This window comes from Mesoplodon densirostris, chromosome 15 (assembly GCF_025265405.1).
Source record: "Mesoplodon densirostris isolate mMesDen1 chromosome 15, mMesDen1 primary haplotype, whole genome shotgun sequence".
In the NCBI taxonomy this organism is placed as follows: Eukaryota; Metazoa; Chordata; class Mammalia; order Artiodactyla; family Ziphiidae; genus Mesoplodon; species Mesoplodon densirostris.
Window position 1 is genome coordinate 31,039,858 of NC_082675.1, and position 17,177 is coordinate 31,057,034.

A 17,177-nucleotide genomic window follows, 5' to 3' on the forward strand; every position below is an offset into this window, starting at 1 on the left:
TAACTGAAGTAGATTAAACAGTACTGGGTTCATGATCTCCCACGAAAAGAATTCCAGAGGTAAAGAAGTTCAAATATTAGATAATTCAGTTACTCAAGGATGTCCTTAAAAACTTGAGTGCCTTCCGTCTTTTACTCCTCCATCCTCAGCTATGACTCCTATGATGGTTACAAGATGGCAGCAGCAGTTCCAAGGACTGTATGCAGATGACAACATTCCTAGGAGAAAACAGTCTTACCTTTCAAGGAAGGGTCCCAGATGTTCCTCCAGCAGACATTATGAAACACCTGTAAAAATTACATGAAACAGGGCTTCCCTGATGGCACAGTGGTTGAGAGTCTGCCTGCCGATGCAGGGGACACGGGTTTGTGCCCCGGTCCGGGAAGATCCCACATGCCACGGAGCGGCTGGGCCCACGAGCCATGGTCGCTGAGCTTGCGCGTCCGGAGCCTGTGCTCCGCAACGGGAGAGGCCACAGCGGTGAGGGGCCCGCGAACCACAAAAAAAAAAAAAAAAAAAAAAATGACATGAAACACCTGTGAAATGCTTTTAAAAGTACCTAGCTTAGAGTAGGTGTTAGCATCGGGTCTTCCACGGTTGAGCAGTCTCTTTGGAGGTGACAATCTGTAGAGAACATGTATATTTCATTGGTGTCTAACAGTAGGCAAGGATTTAGCAGGTGTCCCTAATTTCTATTACTTAGGAGTAAAACCAGAGAGTGCAAAGAGTCATGCTTAAAATATTAAGGATCAGGGTTAAGGGACTGTCTAGCCTGTTAAAACTTTTTCAACAATGATACATAAAGTAAAATGCTTTAGTTCAACATTCAACTGCCAGTAAGTGTGACACCACTCTGTTCAGCAGTCCAAAAGATGTTAATCCCCAGGGTGACTTTGACTTATCGTTAACCCAAATAATTCTCAAGTGCAAATGTCAGGATTAGTATCTCTTACACCCAGTAATGTGAGTTCATTTCTAGAGCCATCCCACTGCACAATCAACTATTCTTCCCAAAGTCCTTAGGCTAGAATTGTGGGGACTATTTGAAAAATCCCTGCTCTTTCTCCCGCTTTTTTTCTTTCTTTTTTTTTTGATGTGGACCATTTTTAAAGTCTTTATTGAATTTGTTACAATATTGCTTCTGTTTTATGTTTTGGTTTTTTGGCCGGGAGGCATGTGGGATCTTCGCTCCCCAACCAGGGATCGAACCCATACCTCCTGCATTGGAAGGCAAAGTCTTAACCACTGGACCACCAAGGATGTGCCCCTCCCACTTTCAAAGTCATTGTTTCTGAGCACAGACCCACATGGACATCAGTGATTTCAAATGTTAGTCACCTAACCCTGTAGGCTTGATTGAAGCTCGCTTGATTACATACATGTAATGGACATTATGGCTGCCTGGTTAGGGTATATTCCACTATTCTAAGTTAGTGCTATTGCCATAAGCCCAGGGAAGTTGGCCCTAACTATAGTGGCCAACCCTTTAATTAAAGAATGCATGTGTTTGGGACTTCCCTGGTGGTCCAGTGGGTAAGACTCTGCGCTCCCAAAGCAGGAGGCCCGGGTTTGATCCCTGGTTGGGGAACTAGATCCCGCATGCATGCCACAACTAAGAAGTCCACATGCTGCAACTAAAAGATTCTGCGTGCTGTAACTAAGACCTGGCGCAGCCTAAATAAATAAATACATACATACATACATACATAAAATATTAAAAAAAAAGAATGCATGTGTTTGGGGGGTGGGAGATGGGGCATTGGGCGCCAGGGGAGCTAGAATAAAGTTGGGGGGAATGACCAAATGTGGGAATTTTGGTTCTGCAAACCCTATGATTTCTTCTCCATTTGAAGCCTCACAAATTGGGGCTACTGAGGACATGGTATCATGGAAGCCATGAGCTTTGTCATCAGAGGGACTTGGATTTGAATTCTGACCTCATCACTTACTAGATTCTGTGAAGGTTTGGTCCTTAATTTCTGAAAGTATAATTGGAACATTAAACCATTCAGTTTATGGAAAATGATTAAGGTGGTTCCTGGCAAAAAGTTCTTTCTAGTATCTAACAGGTGGTTTGCCTCATCCGTGGAACGCTTTAGTCAGAAATTCTAAATTGAGAAGATCTCCTAGGTCACATCCTACTTACTAAGGCAGCTCCGGCAGATCACTGTGTACCCTGCCGGCTCTAACAATGCCAACCGGCCTGCCTTGCCTGGTTTTCTAATGAATAATGTGAAATGCAGGCCCAGTCCCACTTTAAGGGAAGAGGAGCAACTGAGAGCCAGTTGTTATGAAGTCAAAACTCAAAGGAAGGAAAAAAAGGGATGAGGTTACTGCTGGGTGAGTAAGAGAGAGTTTTAGGAGGCAGGGTTGGGGGTGTTCTTCAAGCAGGAAATTTGAAGATGCAAAGAGTCACTGGTCACAGTGGTACACTGAAGCGCTCAGCTGTTTCATGCTGTTTTACACCTGGGTGAGGGGGGATAAGGGCAGTGAATCATTTCTTCATGGTCCTTCCAACTTCTCCTCGAGTTAACTGTGGATGTGTAGGACCAAACGGGAATGAAAATCAGAACAGCCAGTAACTTAAAGACAAGGACTTCAAGAGCAGACTGTTTTAAAAAAATAATAAGCCGGGACTTCCCTGGTGGTCCAGAGGTAAAGAATCCGCCTTCCAACGCAGGGGATGAGGGTTCGAGCCCTGGTCTGGGAAGATCCCACGTGCCGCGGAGCAACTCAGCCAGCAGGCCTCAACAAGAGAGCCTGCGTGCCGCAAACTACAGAGCCCACGTGCCCTGGAGCCTGCGCACCACAACTAGAGAGAGAAAACGTGTATGCCACAACTAGAGAGAAGCCCACGGGCAGCAATGAAAGATCCCGGATGCCACGATTAAGATCCCACGTGCCGCACCTAAGACCCAATGCAGCCAAGAATAAAATTAATTAATTAAAAATAAAAATAGAAATAAAAAAATAGTAAGCAGAAAGTCACCTAAGCCATTAACATATTCAGGTGACTTGTTACTTCCCTAATGTGAGACTGAACCTAGTGGCTTCCATTGCTTAAGTGAAATTTTTTCTCAAAATTTGATCAATGCTTCCTGGTCAAGTAATCAAAGTAATTAAACAACAATGAATACAGGGCTTCCCTGGTGGCGCAGTGGTTGAGAGTCTGCTTGCTGATGCAGGGGACACGGGTTCGTGCCCTGGTCTGGGAAGATCCCACATGCCGCGGAGCGGCTGGGCCCGTGAGCCATGGCCACTGAGCCTGCGCGTCCAGAGCCTGTGCTCCGCAACAGGAGAGGCCACAACAGTGAGAGGCCCGCGTACTGCAAAAAAAAAAAAAAAAAGAGAGAAAGAAAAACAATGAATACAATATTTGCCTAACAGATTGGCAAAATTTTAAGACTGCTAATTGCTGGTATGGGTAATGTGTGGAGCAACAATCTCTCATCCTGCAGTGGTAGCAATGTAAATAAGACCAGCCTCTCCAGGGAGTAATTTGGCAATATGTACTCAGTTTCTTTTTATTTTATTTATTTATTTATTTATTTTTGCGGTACGCGGGCCTCTCACTGTTGTGGCCTCTCCCGTTGCAGAGCACAGGCTCCAGACGTGCAGGGTCAGCGGCCATGGCTCACGGGCCCAGCCGCTCCGCGGCATGTGGGATCTTCCTGGACCAGGGCACGAACCCGTGTCCCCTGCATCGGCAGGCGGATGATGCTCAACCACTGCGCCACCAGGGAAGCCCTCTTTTTCTTTTATTTAAAAAATTTTTTTGACGTGGACCATTTTTAAAGGCTTCATTAAATTTGTTACAGTATTGCCTCCATTCTACATCTTGGCCTTTCGGCCGCGAGGCACGCAGGACCCCAGCTCCCCGACCAGGGATTGAACCCGCACCAACCCCCAACCCCACCCCTGATCCCTGCCGGCCACACTGGAAGGCAAAGTCCCAACCACTGGACTGTCAGGGAAGTCCACTGTACTCAGTTTCTTAATATGCAAACCCTTTACCCAGCAATTTTACTTCTGTTAATTTACTCTAAGGAAAATAACTGGAAAAGTCTATGAAGTTGTATGTACCTCACAGTATTATTCATAATACTGAAATCCTAGCAGCCATGTAAATGATCGTCATCAACAGAGAACTGATTAAACAAATTATAGTGCAGCCATACAATGGCTACAGATTTTAAAATAATAATAAAGATCGGTATTTATCATAAAGGAAAAATGCCCATGATAGATTAAGTTTAATTTTAAAAATTTTACAGAGTTTTATGAATAACATGATCACACTTTTTGTATGTGCATAGAAAAAAATGCAGAAAGGTACACATCAAAATGTTAAATCTCTCTGGGTGATGGGATTAAAGAGAATTTTCTTTTTTTCTTTACACCCTTTGTACTGTCTGAATTTACTTCAATTAACGTGTTATTTTCATTACATGAAAAATAAAGCTGTGTTCATTTTGAGAAACAGTCTAATTAAGAAAAAAAGTTTTGGGCCTCCCTGGTGGCGCAGTGGTTAGGAGTCCGCCTGCCGATGCAGGGGATACGGGTTCGTGCCCCGGTCTGGGAGGATCCCATATGCCGCGGAGCGGCTGGGCCCGTGAGCCATGGCCGCTGGGCCTGCGCATCCGGAGCCTGTGCTCCGCAACGGGAGAGGCCACAACAGTGAGAGGCCCGCATACCGCAAAAAGAAAAAAAAAAAAAGAAAAAGAAAAAAGAAAAAAAGTTTTAAATGAATAATTTTCTTTTTTTTAAAATAGTTTCCTTTTATACTCACTTCTTTTTAGTGGATGAAAACCTTCAGAAGCTGCTTCTTTTACTGCTACTGATTTTTGTTCAGATCTTCATTTAGGGCTGGGAAGAGGGAGATGGACCATTTCTTAGGCTCTTTGGGGAGTTTTAATTCTAGGCAGAAGCAGCAGCTCTAGACTCCTTAAAATCGCTGTGCGTATCTGAATTCATGTCTTCCTTGACCAGTTACAAAAGTATTCATAGAAAACGTTTAAACAGCCAATGCTCCTTGCTTATATAAAATATTCCTTGACTAAGAAAAATGATCTTGCATCTCTTTACTTCATTTGCTTCATATTCTTGTGTGGTTGGTATAAATAGCCTAAGCTGCATAATGAAAGAGTGGTCAGAGCAGAGTGAAATGGGTCAGGAAAGACTTTCATTCATTCATGTGCTGTACAAATGTATTTTCAGCCCCTATTAATGGGCTAGGCTCCAGGGCTCTGAAGATACAGATGCGGAAGATCGTAGTTCCTTCTTGGGAAGACCTTACACACTGCAGGGAAATGATTATAAAATAAAGTGTATGTGCAGGATGAATGGGAACTTAGAGGGAGGGTGCCAAGTCTTAACTGGGGGAGTTCATGTCCACCGACACTTGAAGGCTTTGTAGGGGTTTGCCTTAAATAGGGTTTCTTGGGGACAAGTTTTCACCTGAAAGAGGTGAAAGATAAGTGTTGTTACAGAGCAGCTAAAAGGTCCAGGTGGCAAATAACTAACCTCCTAAACTGATCCTGCTAATAAAAAAGGTTAGAGGAGACGTATCCCCACTTCCTCTGGGGCCCACTTCCTCCTGGGTAATACCAGGGCACAGCAACAAAGGCACTTGATCCCTGTGCTGGGCCTTCATGGTCCTTCATGGAAGGGGGGTGCTTTTGGCACGACTTGCACACTGTGTGCCACTTGTGTGTGTTAATGTCAAGACAAGGAGCTGTAGTTCCAGGGCGGTGGAAGGACAGGAATGGTAGTACAGATTCAGAGACAGCCTGATTTGATGAGTCCTGGTATCAGCATTTCAGAGCAGGAAAGACTAGAAAAGATCTGGTCCAATCCCTTCACTTAAAAAAAAAAAAAAATTACTAAGATGGCCAAGCTCTTAACAACTGCCCTGTTCTTTAAGAATAAATTATTAAATGTAATGTTCTGTGAAATGGTGCTCTGGTACACTCTGTAGAACTTAACGAAAAGACTCCTTTTGTTCATCTGGGGAGCAGAGTGGTATAGCTGGAGCCCAACGCGTTTCTGGTGTTTATATAGTCAAAGGTCAAAAGCTGACTAAGAACAGATGAGCCCTTTCCTCTTGCATCACTTTTCAACGTTTCAAAGAACTTAAAATGAACTATCATTTTCCATTATTTACTTAAGGGATTTGTTTTGCAGAATTTGTAGCTCTTGGGAATCCCCCGTGGTTCTTACGAAGCACACAATCTGATTCTTCCTCATCTGTCAGCATCTAAGGAACGCGAGTATCACTATGCATGGTGTAAATCACCCAAAACAGAAAAAGAGGGCTGAATTGTCCAGTAACGTGTGTGACTTTCCACAAATATCTGATGTATTTGTAGGGATTTACCTTAAATAGGGTTTCTTGGGGACACGTTTTCACCTGAAAGAGGTGAGAGATAAGTGTTGTTAGAGAGCAGCTAAAAGGTCCAGGTGGGAAATAACTAACCTCCTAAACTGATCCTGCTAATAAAAAAGATTAGAGGAGACGTATCCCCACTTCAGGCAAGAGTCAGGAAACCACTCTTCTCTGAGATAGAGGAAATGATAGAAATGGAGATAGAGAGAAAGGGGGGTGGGGGTGGGGAGAGAGAGAGAAATGGGAGAAGGTGTATCAGGCCAAGGATTAATTTCTCTGAATAAGAGAACCTTCTTTTCTAACCAGCATTTCATCTGAGGTAAACAAAGGCACATTCTTAAAACCCACTGCAACCCTAGACTTCCAAGGGCTTACAAAAATGTATAGCTTGCACTGTGTAGAAAAGGGTTTGCAATAATTTCCACATGGATTCACTCTTCTGCTAAACCCCAACTCAAAATCTGTGACGTGCCACACCTCAGAGTACATGCAGCACCTCAATCCTTGCTAGTGAACCTCTCTAGATAAACCTAGGTTCTAAATTCTACTTGCCCAATGACTGTGCTATAAAGATCAAGCTGATGGTAATAGCAAGTGCAGATTTTACTGGATACCATTTGTTTGTCCACGTTATAGGTTTTCTCAGATTAGCATTTTACAAGGTATTGAATAATGAATACACCAGAGCCAATGTGGGGATCGCCTGGCTGACATTCATTCAATCAAGTATTTGTTTAGGTTGTTAACAATAGTAAACTTCCTCTTTCCGTGACTACTTTCTAAATTGGCATAATGGGGCTTCCCTGGTGGCACAGTGGTTGAGAATCTGCCTGCCAATGCAGGGGACAGGGGTTCGAGCCCTGGTCTGGGAAGATCCCACATGCCGCGGAGCAACTAGCCCCGTGAGCCACAAATACTGAGCCTGCGCGTCTGGAGCCTGTGCTCCGCAACGAGAGGCCGCGATAGTGAGAGGCCCGTGCACCGCGATGAGGAGTGGCCCCCACTTGCCGCAACTAGAGAAAGCCCTCACACAGAAACGAAGAGCCAACACAGCCATAAATAAATAAATAAATAAAAACTTAAAAAAAAATAAATAAATAAATAAAAAATAAATTGGCATAATATTTTAAATCTGTAACCCATGTGGAAAAAAAGTCCTAAGAGGGACAGGCTTTGTTATTCACTAAACCAGCGGTTCCCCAACCTTTTTGGCACCAGGGACTGGTTTCATGGAAGGCAATCTTTCCTCGGACAGGAGGTGGGGGGCGGGTGTTGGTGTTCAGGCGGTAATGCAAGTGATGGGGAGCGATGCGGAGCAACGGGCAGCCATGGGGAGCTGCAGAGGAAGCTTCGCGCGCTCACCCGCCGCTCACCTCCTGCTGTGCGGCCCGGTTCCTAACAGGCCCCCGACTGGTACTGGTCCACACTACACCATTCCTCAATCCATTCAGTGTTTGCCAACTTCCTCTCGTGAGTCAGGGAAGGGGCAATAGGTGTTGACGATGTCGAGATTAAGGACACAGTCCTGCCTTCAGGGGGCTCACATTCCAGCTACTAGTACATGACTGGGTTCTTAGGTGGATTTGTCCACTGAATAGAACGGAATGTACGACACCAAACTCTCCTACTACATGGTCAGCCCCCTTTGAAATCTAATGTTCTTTTGCTGTGATGCAGGTTTGCAACTTGTCCTGTTGTTTTAGGAATAATAAACATGCAAAACAACAGACATTATTGAGCACCTAGTATAACCAGGTGGTAAGGACACCATGACAGGCCCCCAATTATCCCCACTTCCTTGTATTCATGGCCTTAAATAATCTCCTCCTAAGTGTGGTCTGTATCTAGTGACTTGCTCCTAACCTATAGAATATGGCAAAGGTGATGGATGTCACTTCTACGATTAGGTTAGGAAAGACTATGGCTTCTCTCTCTGTTGCCTTCTTGGCTGCCATGCTTTGGTGATGCAAACTGCCGTACTGGAGAGGCCCACCTGGCAAGGACCTGAGGGTGGCCTCCAGCCAACAGCCATCTCAGAACTGAGACCTTCAGTTTACCAGTCCATGAGGAACTTAATGCTGCCAACAACCATGTGAACTTGGAAGCAGATCCTTGCTGAGTCAAGCCTTCAGATGAGACTCAAGCCTTGGCTGACATCCTGATTTCAGCTTGCAAAGGACCCTGAGAAAGAGGACCTGGGCAGGGTGTGTCCAGATTCCTGACTCATAGAAACCGTGACATAATACATATATCTTGTAAGCCGGTAAGTTTTAGCGTAATTTGTTATGCAGCAATAGATGTGTAATATGGAAACTATCCCTGTTCTTAAGAGTTGGCAGGATAGATGGAGTCAGACAGAACAGTAACTATAGCACAATGTGAAAAGAAGTGCCATCTTTAGTAACTTGGCAGAGGTTGAAATCAGGGACTCAATTCTGTGATTCTGGTATTTCAATTCTAGCCTCAGGCTAACTTGATTTCTGTTCTTATAGATTTTTCAGCTGGAAAGGCTCATAAGCAACCCCACCCCTTTAGTTCTTACCCTGTATCCCACTTGAAAAGAAGAATAATGGTACATATTGGAATTGCCCAATTTGATGGCGTGTTCCTTGAGGGTAGGAAGAATGTTTTACACTTAGTGCTCTTTTAAGCTCCTAGTTCCTGCCGTTTTGTATGAGGGGAGGGTTCGCAAAATATGAATGATGAACTATATCCTCATAGTTAGTAAAAGAGCGAAAAACACGTGAAAGACCTTTGAATTCCCTGAATGACCTGGTGCATGTACTGGAGATAGGGTGGAGGTGGGGAGCTGCCAGAGCAGTCCTATACAGGACTATGATGACAGTTCATAAGCCAAACATAAGAAACCTTGGAAGGGGCTTCCCTGGTGGCGCAGTGGTTGAGAGTCCACCTGCCGATGCAGGGGACGTGGGTTCGTGCCCCGGTCTGGGAAGATCCCACATGCCGTGGAGCGGCTGGGCCTGTGAGCCATGGCCGCAGAGCCTGCGTGTCCGGAGCCTGTGCTCCGCAACGGGAGAGGCCACAACAGTGAGAGGCCCGCGTACTGCAAAAAAAAAAAAAAAGAAAAAAAAGAAAAGAAACCTTGGAAGACTTCCACAGGTAATACTTAGTGTGACGCTGCATACTTCCTCCAGAAGCTTTCCAGAATCACTAAAATGGCAGCTCTGAGTGTTATTTTAACTGACTGTAGTGGATGCCGCCTGTGTTCTGCTTATACCCCCTGGGTACGCACCATCACAGTATATTTTATTTATCTTTTTAATTTTTATTTATTTATTTTTGGCTGTGTTGGGTCTTCATTGCTGCACGTGGGCTTTCTCTAGTTGCGGCGAGCGGGGGCTACTCTTCGTTGCAGTGCACAGGCTTCTCATTGCGGTGGCTTCTCTGGTTGAGGAGCACGGGCTCTAGGCACGCTGGTTTCAGTAGTTGTGGCTCGTGGGCTCTAGAGCGCAGGCTCAGTAGTTGTGGCACACGGGCTTAGTTGCTCCACGGCATGTGGGATCTTCCCGGACCAGGGCTCGAACCCGTGTCCCCTGCATTGGCAGGCGGATTCTTAACCACTGCACCACCAGGAAAGACCCCTCACAGTATGTTTAAGAACAACCTTACTGCAAGCACCCACTGCTCTCCCTGTGAGGGCTGCAGCCAGAAGTGCAGTGCAGCCCTCAGCCCATGACCGTGTGACCGGGAGGAATCGCCAAGTGTCCTCACCCTCCTTCGGCGGGAGAACTCTGAGCTGTGTTCTACACTCTCATCCATAGCTCCCCAGCGGCACTGAACCCTGGGGCCACCCAGGGGTAACCCACTCAATAACACTTCCTTGGGTCACCCCTCAAATCAACTACTTGGTCTCAAATTTTCATCTCAAAGTTGGCTTCTGGGGAAACCCAACTGAAGACCCTAGTGAACAAATAAACAGAGACCGGAGACTAAAGTCAGAGTCCAGTTGCGTTAGTCCCGCTGAAGCTGTCTTGCTCAAGAACTAGACATAACTTGGTGAAGAAGGATCCAGTGAAGAATGCTGGGTAGGGGTGTGCACGACTTCTAAGCTGACTTGCTCCATGGGGTAGGTGGGATGAACAGGAGGGCTCAGGTCCAGCTGCTGGCGCTGAGAGAAAACTGGGCTCCAGGGCTGTAGCCAAAGGGTGTGGCAACAGGAGACTGCATTTTATGTCAGCAGCTGGCTGCAGAGACCAGCCTGCAGGAGTCCAGTCCCCTATCAGACAGGAGAGCACAGTGATGGTGAGTTCAAGTGGTGTTTGGACATCTAGGCAGCCACCAGTGATGGGGAACATTGTCGGGGGAGCTGGACTCCAGCACTGAGTCAGGGTCCAAGGCAGGGGGTTTCCCTTCTCCGAGGAGGAGCTGCAGAACAAAGCAGTCCCAGTCCTAGAGAGAGTCTGGTGCTGACCATGAAATAACACATGAACTCAGGCTACAGAACAAAATAGAAGTGAGTCTAAGACCAGGGCCTTGGGGACAGTGACAAAGGGCTCTGGAACCAGAGACTCTCTGGTTTGGAGCCAGGTCCCAGCTTTCCAGAAGGGTGACTTGTTCAGCTTTTCTGAGCTCGGTTTCCTCATCAGTAGAATGACGGTAATGGTTCCTCCCTCACGAAGTTGTGGAAGGGTTTTAGCAATAAAATGTGAAGTGGGAGCACGAGGTAAGTGTGTTCTTTCTCTGCCTGAGTAAGCTGGGGCAGCCCGGAGAGGCCACGCAGCCCCCCTGGAAACAGAACTTGCTTGGAACACAGAAAGAAGGTAAGGGTGTTCTCAGAAACATGGGTGGTCAAGGAACCCCATCCCATCCTTTCTTAGTCACACTGCTTCCTGGTACCAGCCAACTGCTTCTGCTGAAATGATGCATCCCAGGCAGAGGAGGGAGGAAGCAGCAGGGCTGAAGTCATGACTGGGATGTTCAGCAGGCCGGCACACCTGAGAACAGGTGTGCGCATGCGTGCATGCACCAGACAGGTGGGGCAGAGAGAGGTGGTGGGGAAGGGGAGCCGCAGAGGTTGGTAGGGTGTCAGCTCATGTATCCCCACTAGAGGTTCAGCACTGAAGGCAGGGTGATGAGGATCGAGGTCTAGATGCTTCCTGCCTAAAGTCGGATTTGTCCTGGAGACTGGCTGAGGTCAAGGCTGGCGACAAGGACCAGATTGCTCCAGCAATGGGGAGAGCAAGGCTGGAGAAGCAGTGGACTTGGAAGGGCTCTACCAGATTTCAGCACTGAGACAGTAAATCTGCCAAGACCCGTGATCAGGGGCCATAATGACCTTCAAGGCACAGTGTTGAACTCAGGTACACAGTGAGGTTCAGGTACTAAATGATCAAGGTGGACCATGGCCAGTGTGCAGAGTGGATGTTATTGCCTGCTAATTATCAGCCCTGTGTCCAGGCATCTGTCAAAGGACTTCATGAGTACATAACTGTGGGTGCTTCAGGTAATGATTAATACATAGGACTTGTGGAATGTTCCATTTCCAAGACACACTTATCAAGCTAAATTTGTATTAAGCCTGTTAGACAGGAGGGGAGGTTACAAAAACCAGAGGAATCTTCTGAGAAAGGTAGCTATTTAATCACAACACTTATGATGCTTGACTCGAACACACTTAAACTGACCTAGAAATCTAGAGAGAAAAAATACAAGCTGTACTTTTCTTACGTAAATCTTTGCCTTATCTTTGAGTTGAGAGATGATTTTTTTAAAATGATTTACAGTTCTCAATAAATTTTTAGAATATTGACAAATAAAACAGTTGCTAACACCTATGAATCAACACAGAGCCTGGTTTCCTTCAGCAAAGCTGGGAGATTTCAGTCACCCAACCAAGCCCCACCTGTGCCCCAAGCAAGGTCCCAGGAGAGGTGGGTATGCTCTTGCTTTGGCCTCTTGACCTCCTGAGCTCTCCCAGCTCTCCAACAGCAAAAGCCCAAAATAGGGTCACTTCCACTGCTGCAGCTGACTCCAGGCATTATCACCCAAACCAAGACTGAAAGGTCCCCAGTAACACGGCAGGAGTACAAATATTTATTTTTAAATAAATTACTTTTTTCTGGCTCAATCAAAAAGCTTTTATAAGGTTTGATTTTAAACCACATGCAAATACACTAATCTCTGAAGGATTTGGCAGATTTATTTATTTTCTTCAATTTCTAGTTTTTTAAATGTAGACACAGATTTGCTTAGATTAACATTGATTCTCAGAGCCCCCAAAAGCTCAGCACAAAGGACAAGGTTAACTGATGAGGGGCCTGAAACAGATTGCGCAGGTGTCTCTGACAGAATGCTGACACGTACCTGTCGCCTACCCGTTGGAAGTTGAAGCCATTACACTGTGAAAGCAAACACATTTTGGCGTTTAAACTCTACTGTGGAGTTTGATTTGCACCTTGGTTTTCTAGTTCCTGCTTCGCAAAGAATAAATAGCAGAGTTCAGTGTAGCCTCTAGTAGACAATCTCCACCGTGTGCAACAGCCAGAGTCCAAGTCTCCATCAAAAGACACTGGTGGCCAGATGCTTTCCAATACGATCCCCAAGCCACTGGCCAGTGACGTGAGAGCAGCAGAGATGGAAGGAAAACGCTTAGAAATTCTTCTGTGAAAATGTCCCCTTTCTTCCTAAGACACGTGTTCCTCCTGCCGAGAGAGGCTGTGTGCTTTGTTTGGTGTTTAAAGATGTTTAAAGGCAGTTTTTTGGAGGCGGGGGCGGGGGGGATGTTTTCAGACCGACTTGACCAATCCCCTGTCCAATCTGAGTTTTTCTTCAAAAGGCTTTCAATTTCTTCTCTTGATATAATCTTCTTCGGGCTGAGGGCTGTTTTTCCTCCAACACTGTGGGTGTCTAGTTCAGAAACTACTAGTATCTTGTGGGTCATCACAGTGGACACTCTGGGGGTGACATCATCTAGGTTCATGCTGGGCGTCCAGTAGCATTTGATCCACGTCATAACTGCAAACAGAAACTGAGGCTGCCTGGGCATATACCCAGAAAATATGAAACCTCTAATTCAAAAAGATAAATGCACCCCAGTGTTCATAGCAGCACTGTTTACAATAGCCAAGACATGGAAGCAACCTAAGTGTCCATCAACAGATGAATGGATAAAGAAGATGTGGTACATATGTACAATGGAATATTACTTAGCCAGAAGAATGAAATAATGCCATTTGCAGCAACATGGATGGACCTAGAGATTATCATACTAAGTGAAGTAAGTCAGACAGAGAAAAGCAAATATCACATGATATCACTTATAAGTGGAATCTAACAAAATGATACAAATGAACTTATTTACAAAACAGAAAGAGACTCACAGACATAGAAAACAAACTTATGGTTACCAAAGTGGGAAGAGCGGAGAGGGATAAATTAGGAGTTTGGGATTAACAGATACAAACTATTGTACTATACATAAAGTAGATAAACAATAAGGACCTACTGTATAGCGCAGCGAATTATAATAACCTATAATAGAAAAGAATATGAAAAAGAATATATATACTTGTATAACTGAATCACTTTGCTGTGCACCTGAAACACTGTAAATCAGCTATATTTCAATACCAAAAAACTTTAAAAACTAAAATTTAAAAAAAACAAGAAATTGAGGCTGGAGCTGTGCTCCGTTCCCATTGCTGAGGTGCAGTCCCACCCAAGAGCCCTGCAGGTTCTCTTCTTGGAACCCCAGGATACCTGAGACTCTGGTGAGCTGGTCAGGCTCTGTGACAAGCAGTAATGAGACTCTGAATTCATTACTTTTATCTTTTGCAATATACTTTATAAGTATTTTTAATAAAGGTAATATAATATTGAAATAAAATTCAAGTCCAATTTACTTCCCTCCTCCTTTGCCTTCTTTCACTTTTTTCCCCAGAGGCAACTCCATGGAGTGTCCTCCAGTACACCGCTCTAAGCGTACATGTATCCATTGGCAATATATAGTGGTTTTTTTATTTTAAATAATTTGTATCATACTGTTTAAATTTTCTACAACCTGTTTCTTTTTTCTTCTCAGTGGTATGTTTTAGTGACCTATGTTAATAAGGTTAACACATAGAGACCTAGTTCATTTTTTAAATTGCTATTTTAATGTTCTTGGGCATATAAACTTTATTAATTATTTCTCTCTGATGGGTTTTAGATTGTTCTTTTGGTAGCTGTCTCTTAGCACTTATTTGCAAGTTTCTCTAGAGGAGGACTTTCTAGGTCACAAGGAATGTGAATTTTCAGCTTTACTGGATATTGGTAATTTGACATCAAAACAGTTGTATTCATTTTCACTCCCACTAGTAGAATATGCAAGTTCCTCTTTTCCACTTCCTTTCCAACATCTCATATTGTCCGGTTTGACGTTTTGTAGACAATCAGAGGGATATAATGTGGCATCTAATTTAATTCGAGTTTCTCTTAGTGAGGAGGAGGACATGTTGTGAATTTTGGTGATTTTGTTTGCCTTTTCTCCTTCCTCTCCGTATTTTTTGTCCATTCTTAAAAACTGGGGGTTTTGTTTTGCTGCTTTTTATTTCCTTGTGTTTCTTAGATACTTTGCAATACATGTTACAAATATCTTCTCCTAGTTTGTGGCTTGTTTTTTCAATCAAATCTTTAAGCTAAACTTTAATTTTGGCATCGTTTAAAAATTACATGAAAATTTCTAAGTCTTTTCCTTTACGATTCATACTTTCTGGCTTAAGAAATTCTGCTTAACTCAACGTCATGAAGATAATCTGTACAATTCCTTCTAATCATATAAAAGTTGTGCTTGGGCTTCCCTGGTGGCGCAGTGGTTGAGAGTCCGCCTGCCGATGCAGGGGACACGGGTTCGTGCCCCGATCCCGGAAGATCCCACATGCCGCGGAGCGGCTGGGCCCGCGAGCCATGGCCGCGGAGCCTGTGTGTCCGGAGCCTGTGCTCCGCAACGGGAGAGGCCACAGCAGTGAGAGGCCCGCGTACAGCAAAAAAAAAAAAAAAAAAAAAAAAAAAAAGTTGTGCTTCACATATTTTGGCCTTTATTCTTTCTGGAATTTATCTGTGAAGAGTGTTCAATAAGGTTCTAATTTTATTTATTTACAGATAACTTTCTGATTGTGCAAACAATTCAGGCTCACTGTTAAAATTCAACTAGTCATTTAACATATGAAGAAAGACATTAAAAGTCACCTGAAATCCTACTGCCCCAAGAGAGTCACCATTGATATTTTCAGTAACATTTGTCAATAGTCCCCTCTTCCCCCCTTGATAATGATCCTGCAGCTGTCACACAGGGAGGGGACTTTTCTAGCATTCAAGTAAACTTAAAGAATTAATACTAGAGCATCACTATTCATCAGGGAAATGCAAATCAAAACCACAATGAGGGGGCTTCCCTGGTGGCGCAGTGGTTGAGAGTCCGCCTGCCGATGCAGGGGACACGGGTTCGTGCCCCGGTCTGGGAAGATCCCACATGCCGCGGAGCGGCTGGGCCCGTGAGCCATGGCCGCTGAGCCTCCGCGTCTGGAGCCTGTGCTCCGCAACGGGAGAGGCCACAACAGTGAGAGGCCCGCGTACCACAAAAAAAAAACAAAAACAAAAACAAAAACAATGAGCTATCATCTCACACCTGTCAGAATGACCATCAACAGGAAGACCACAAATAACAAATGTTGGTGAGAATGTGGAGAAAAGAGAACCCTCTCACACTGTTGGTGGAAAGGTAAACTGGTGTAGCTACTATGGAAAACAGTATGGAGGTTTCTCAAAAAACTAAAAATAAAACTACCATATGACCCAGCAATTCCACTCCTGGGTGTAAAGCTGAAAAAAACCAAAACACTAATTCAAAAAGATACACGTACCCAATGTTCAAAGCAGCATTATTTACAATTGCCAAGATATGGAAACAACCTAAGTGTCCATCAACAGATGAATGGATAATGGTTATGGCATACATATATATATAAATGGACTACTACTCAGCCATAAAAAACAATGAAATTTTGCCATTTGCAGCAACCTGGATGGACCTGGAGGGCATTATGCTAAGTGAAATAGGTCAGACAGAAAAAGACAAATACTGTAGGATATCACTTATATGTGTAATCTAAAAAATACAATAAATTAGTGAATATAACAAAAAAGAAACAGGCCCACAGATACAGAGAACAAACTAGTGATGACCAGTGGGGAGGGGGAGAGGCAATACCGGGGTTGGGGAGTGGGAGGTACAGACTGTTGGGTGTAACATAGGCTCAAGAGAAATGCAAACCAAAACTACAATGAGGTATCACCTCACACCAGTCAGAATGGCCATCAACAAAAAATCTACAAACAACAAATGCTGGAGACGGTGTAGAGAAAAGGGAACCCTCTTGCACTGTTGGTGGGAATATAAATTGATACAGCCACTATGGAGAACAGTATGGAGGTTCGTTAAAAAACTAAAAATAGAACTACCATATGACCCAGCAATCCCACTACTGGGCATATACACTGAAAAAACCATAATTCAAAAAGAGTCATGTATCACAACTAGCTGCTGGACAATCATCGACAGGAAGACACTGGAACTCACCAAAAAAGATACCCCACATCCAAAGACAAAGGAGAAGCCACAATGAGACAGTAGGAGGGGAGCAATCACAGTAAAATCAAATCCCATAACTGGTGGGTGGGTGACTCACAGACTGGAGAACACTTACACCACAGAAGTCCACCCACTGGAGTGGAGGTTCTGAGCCCCACGTCAGGCTTCCCAACCTTGGGGTCTGGCAACGGGAGGAGGAATTCC

General features: G+C 44.6%; 1 protein-coding gene across 1 annotated transcript; it reads right to left on the minus strand.

The window, feature by feature from the left end:
- Positions 1-12,809: 12,809 nt before the first annotated feature.
- LOC132502476 (BCL2/adenovirus E1B 19 kDa protein-interacting protein 3-like) lies at positions 12,810-14,897 on the minus strand. The gene is given in 4 exon segments (XM_060118354.1): positions 12,810-13,266; positions 13,268-13,382; positions 14,024-14,131; positions 14,648-14,897. Coding segments are annotated over 4 exon segments (930 nt in total).
- Between the last annotated feature and the right edge of the window lie 2,280 nt (positions 14,898-17,177).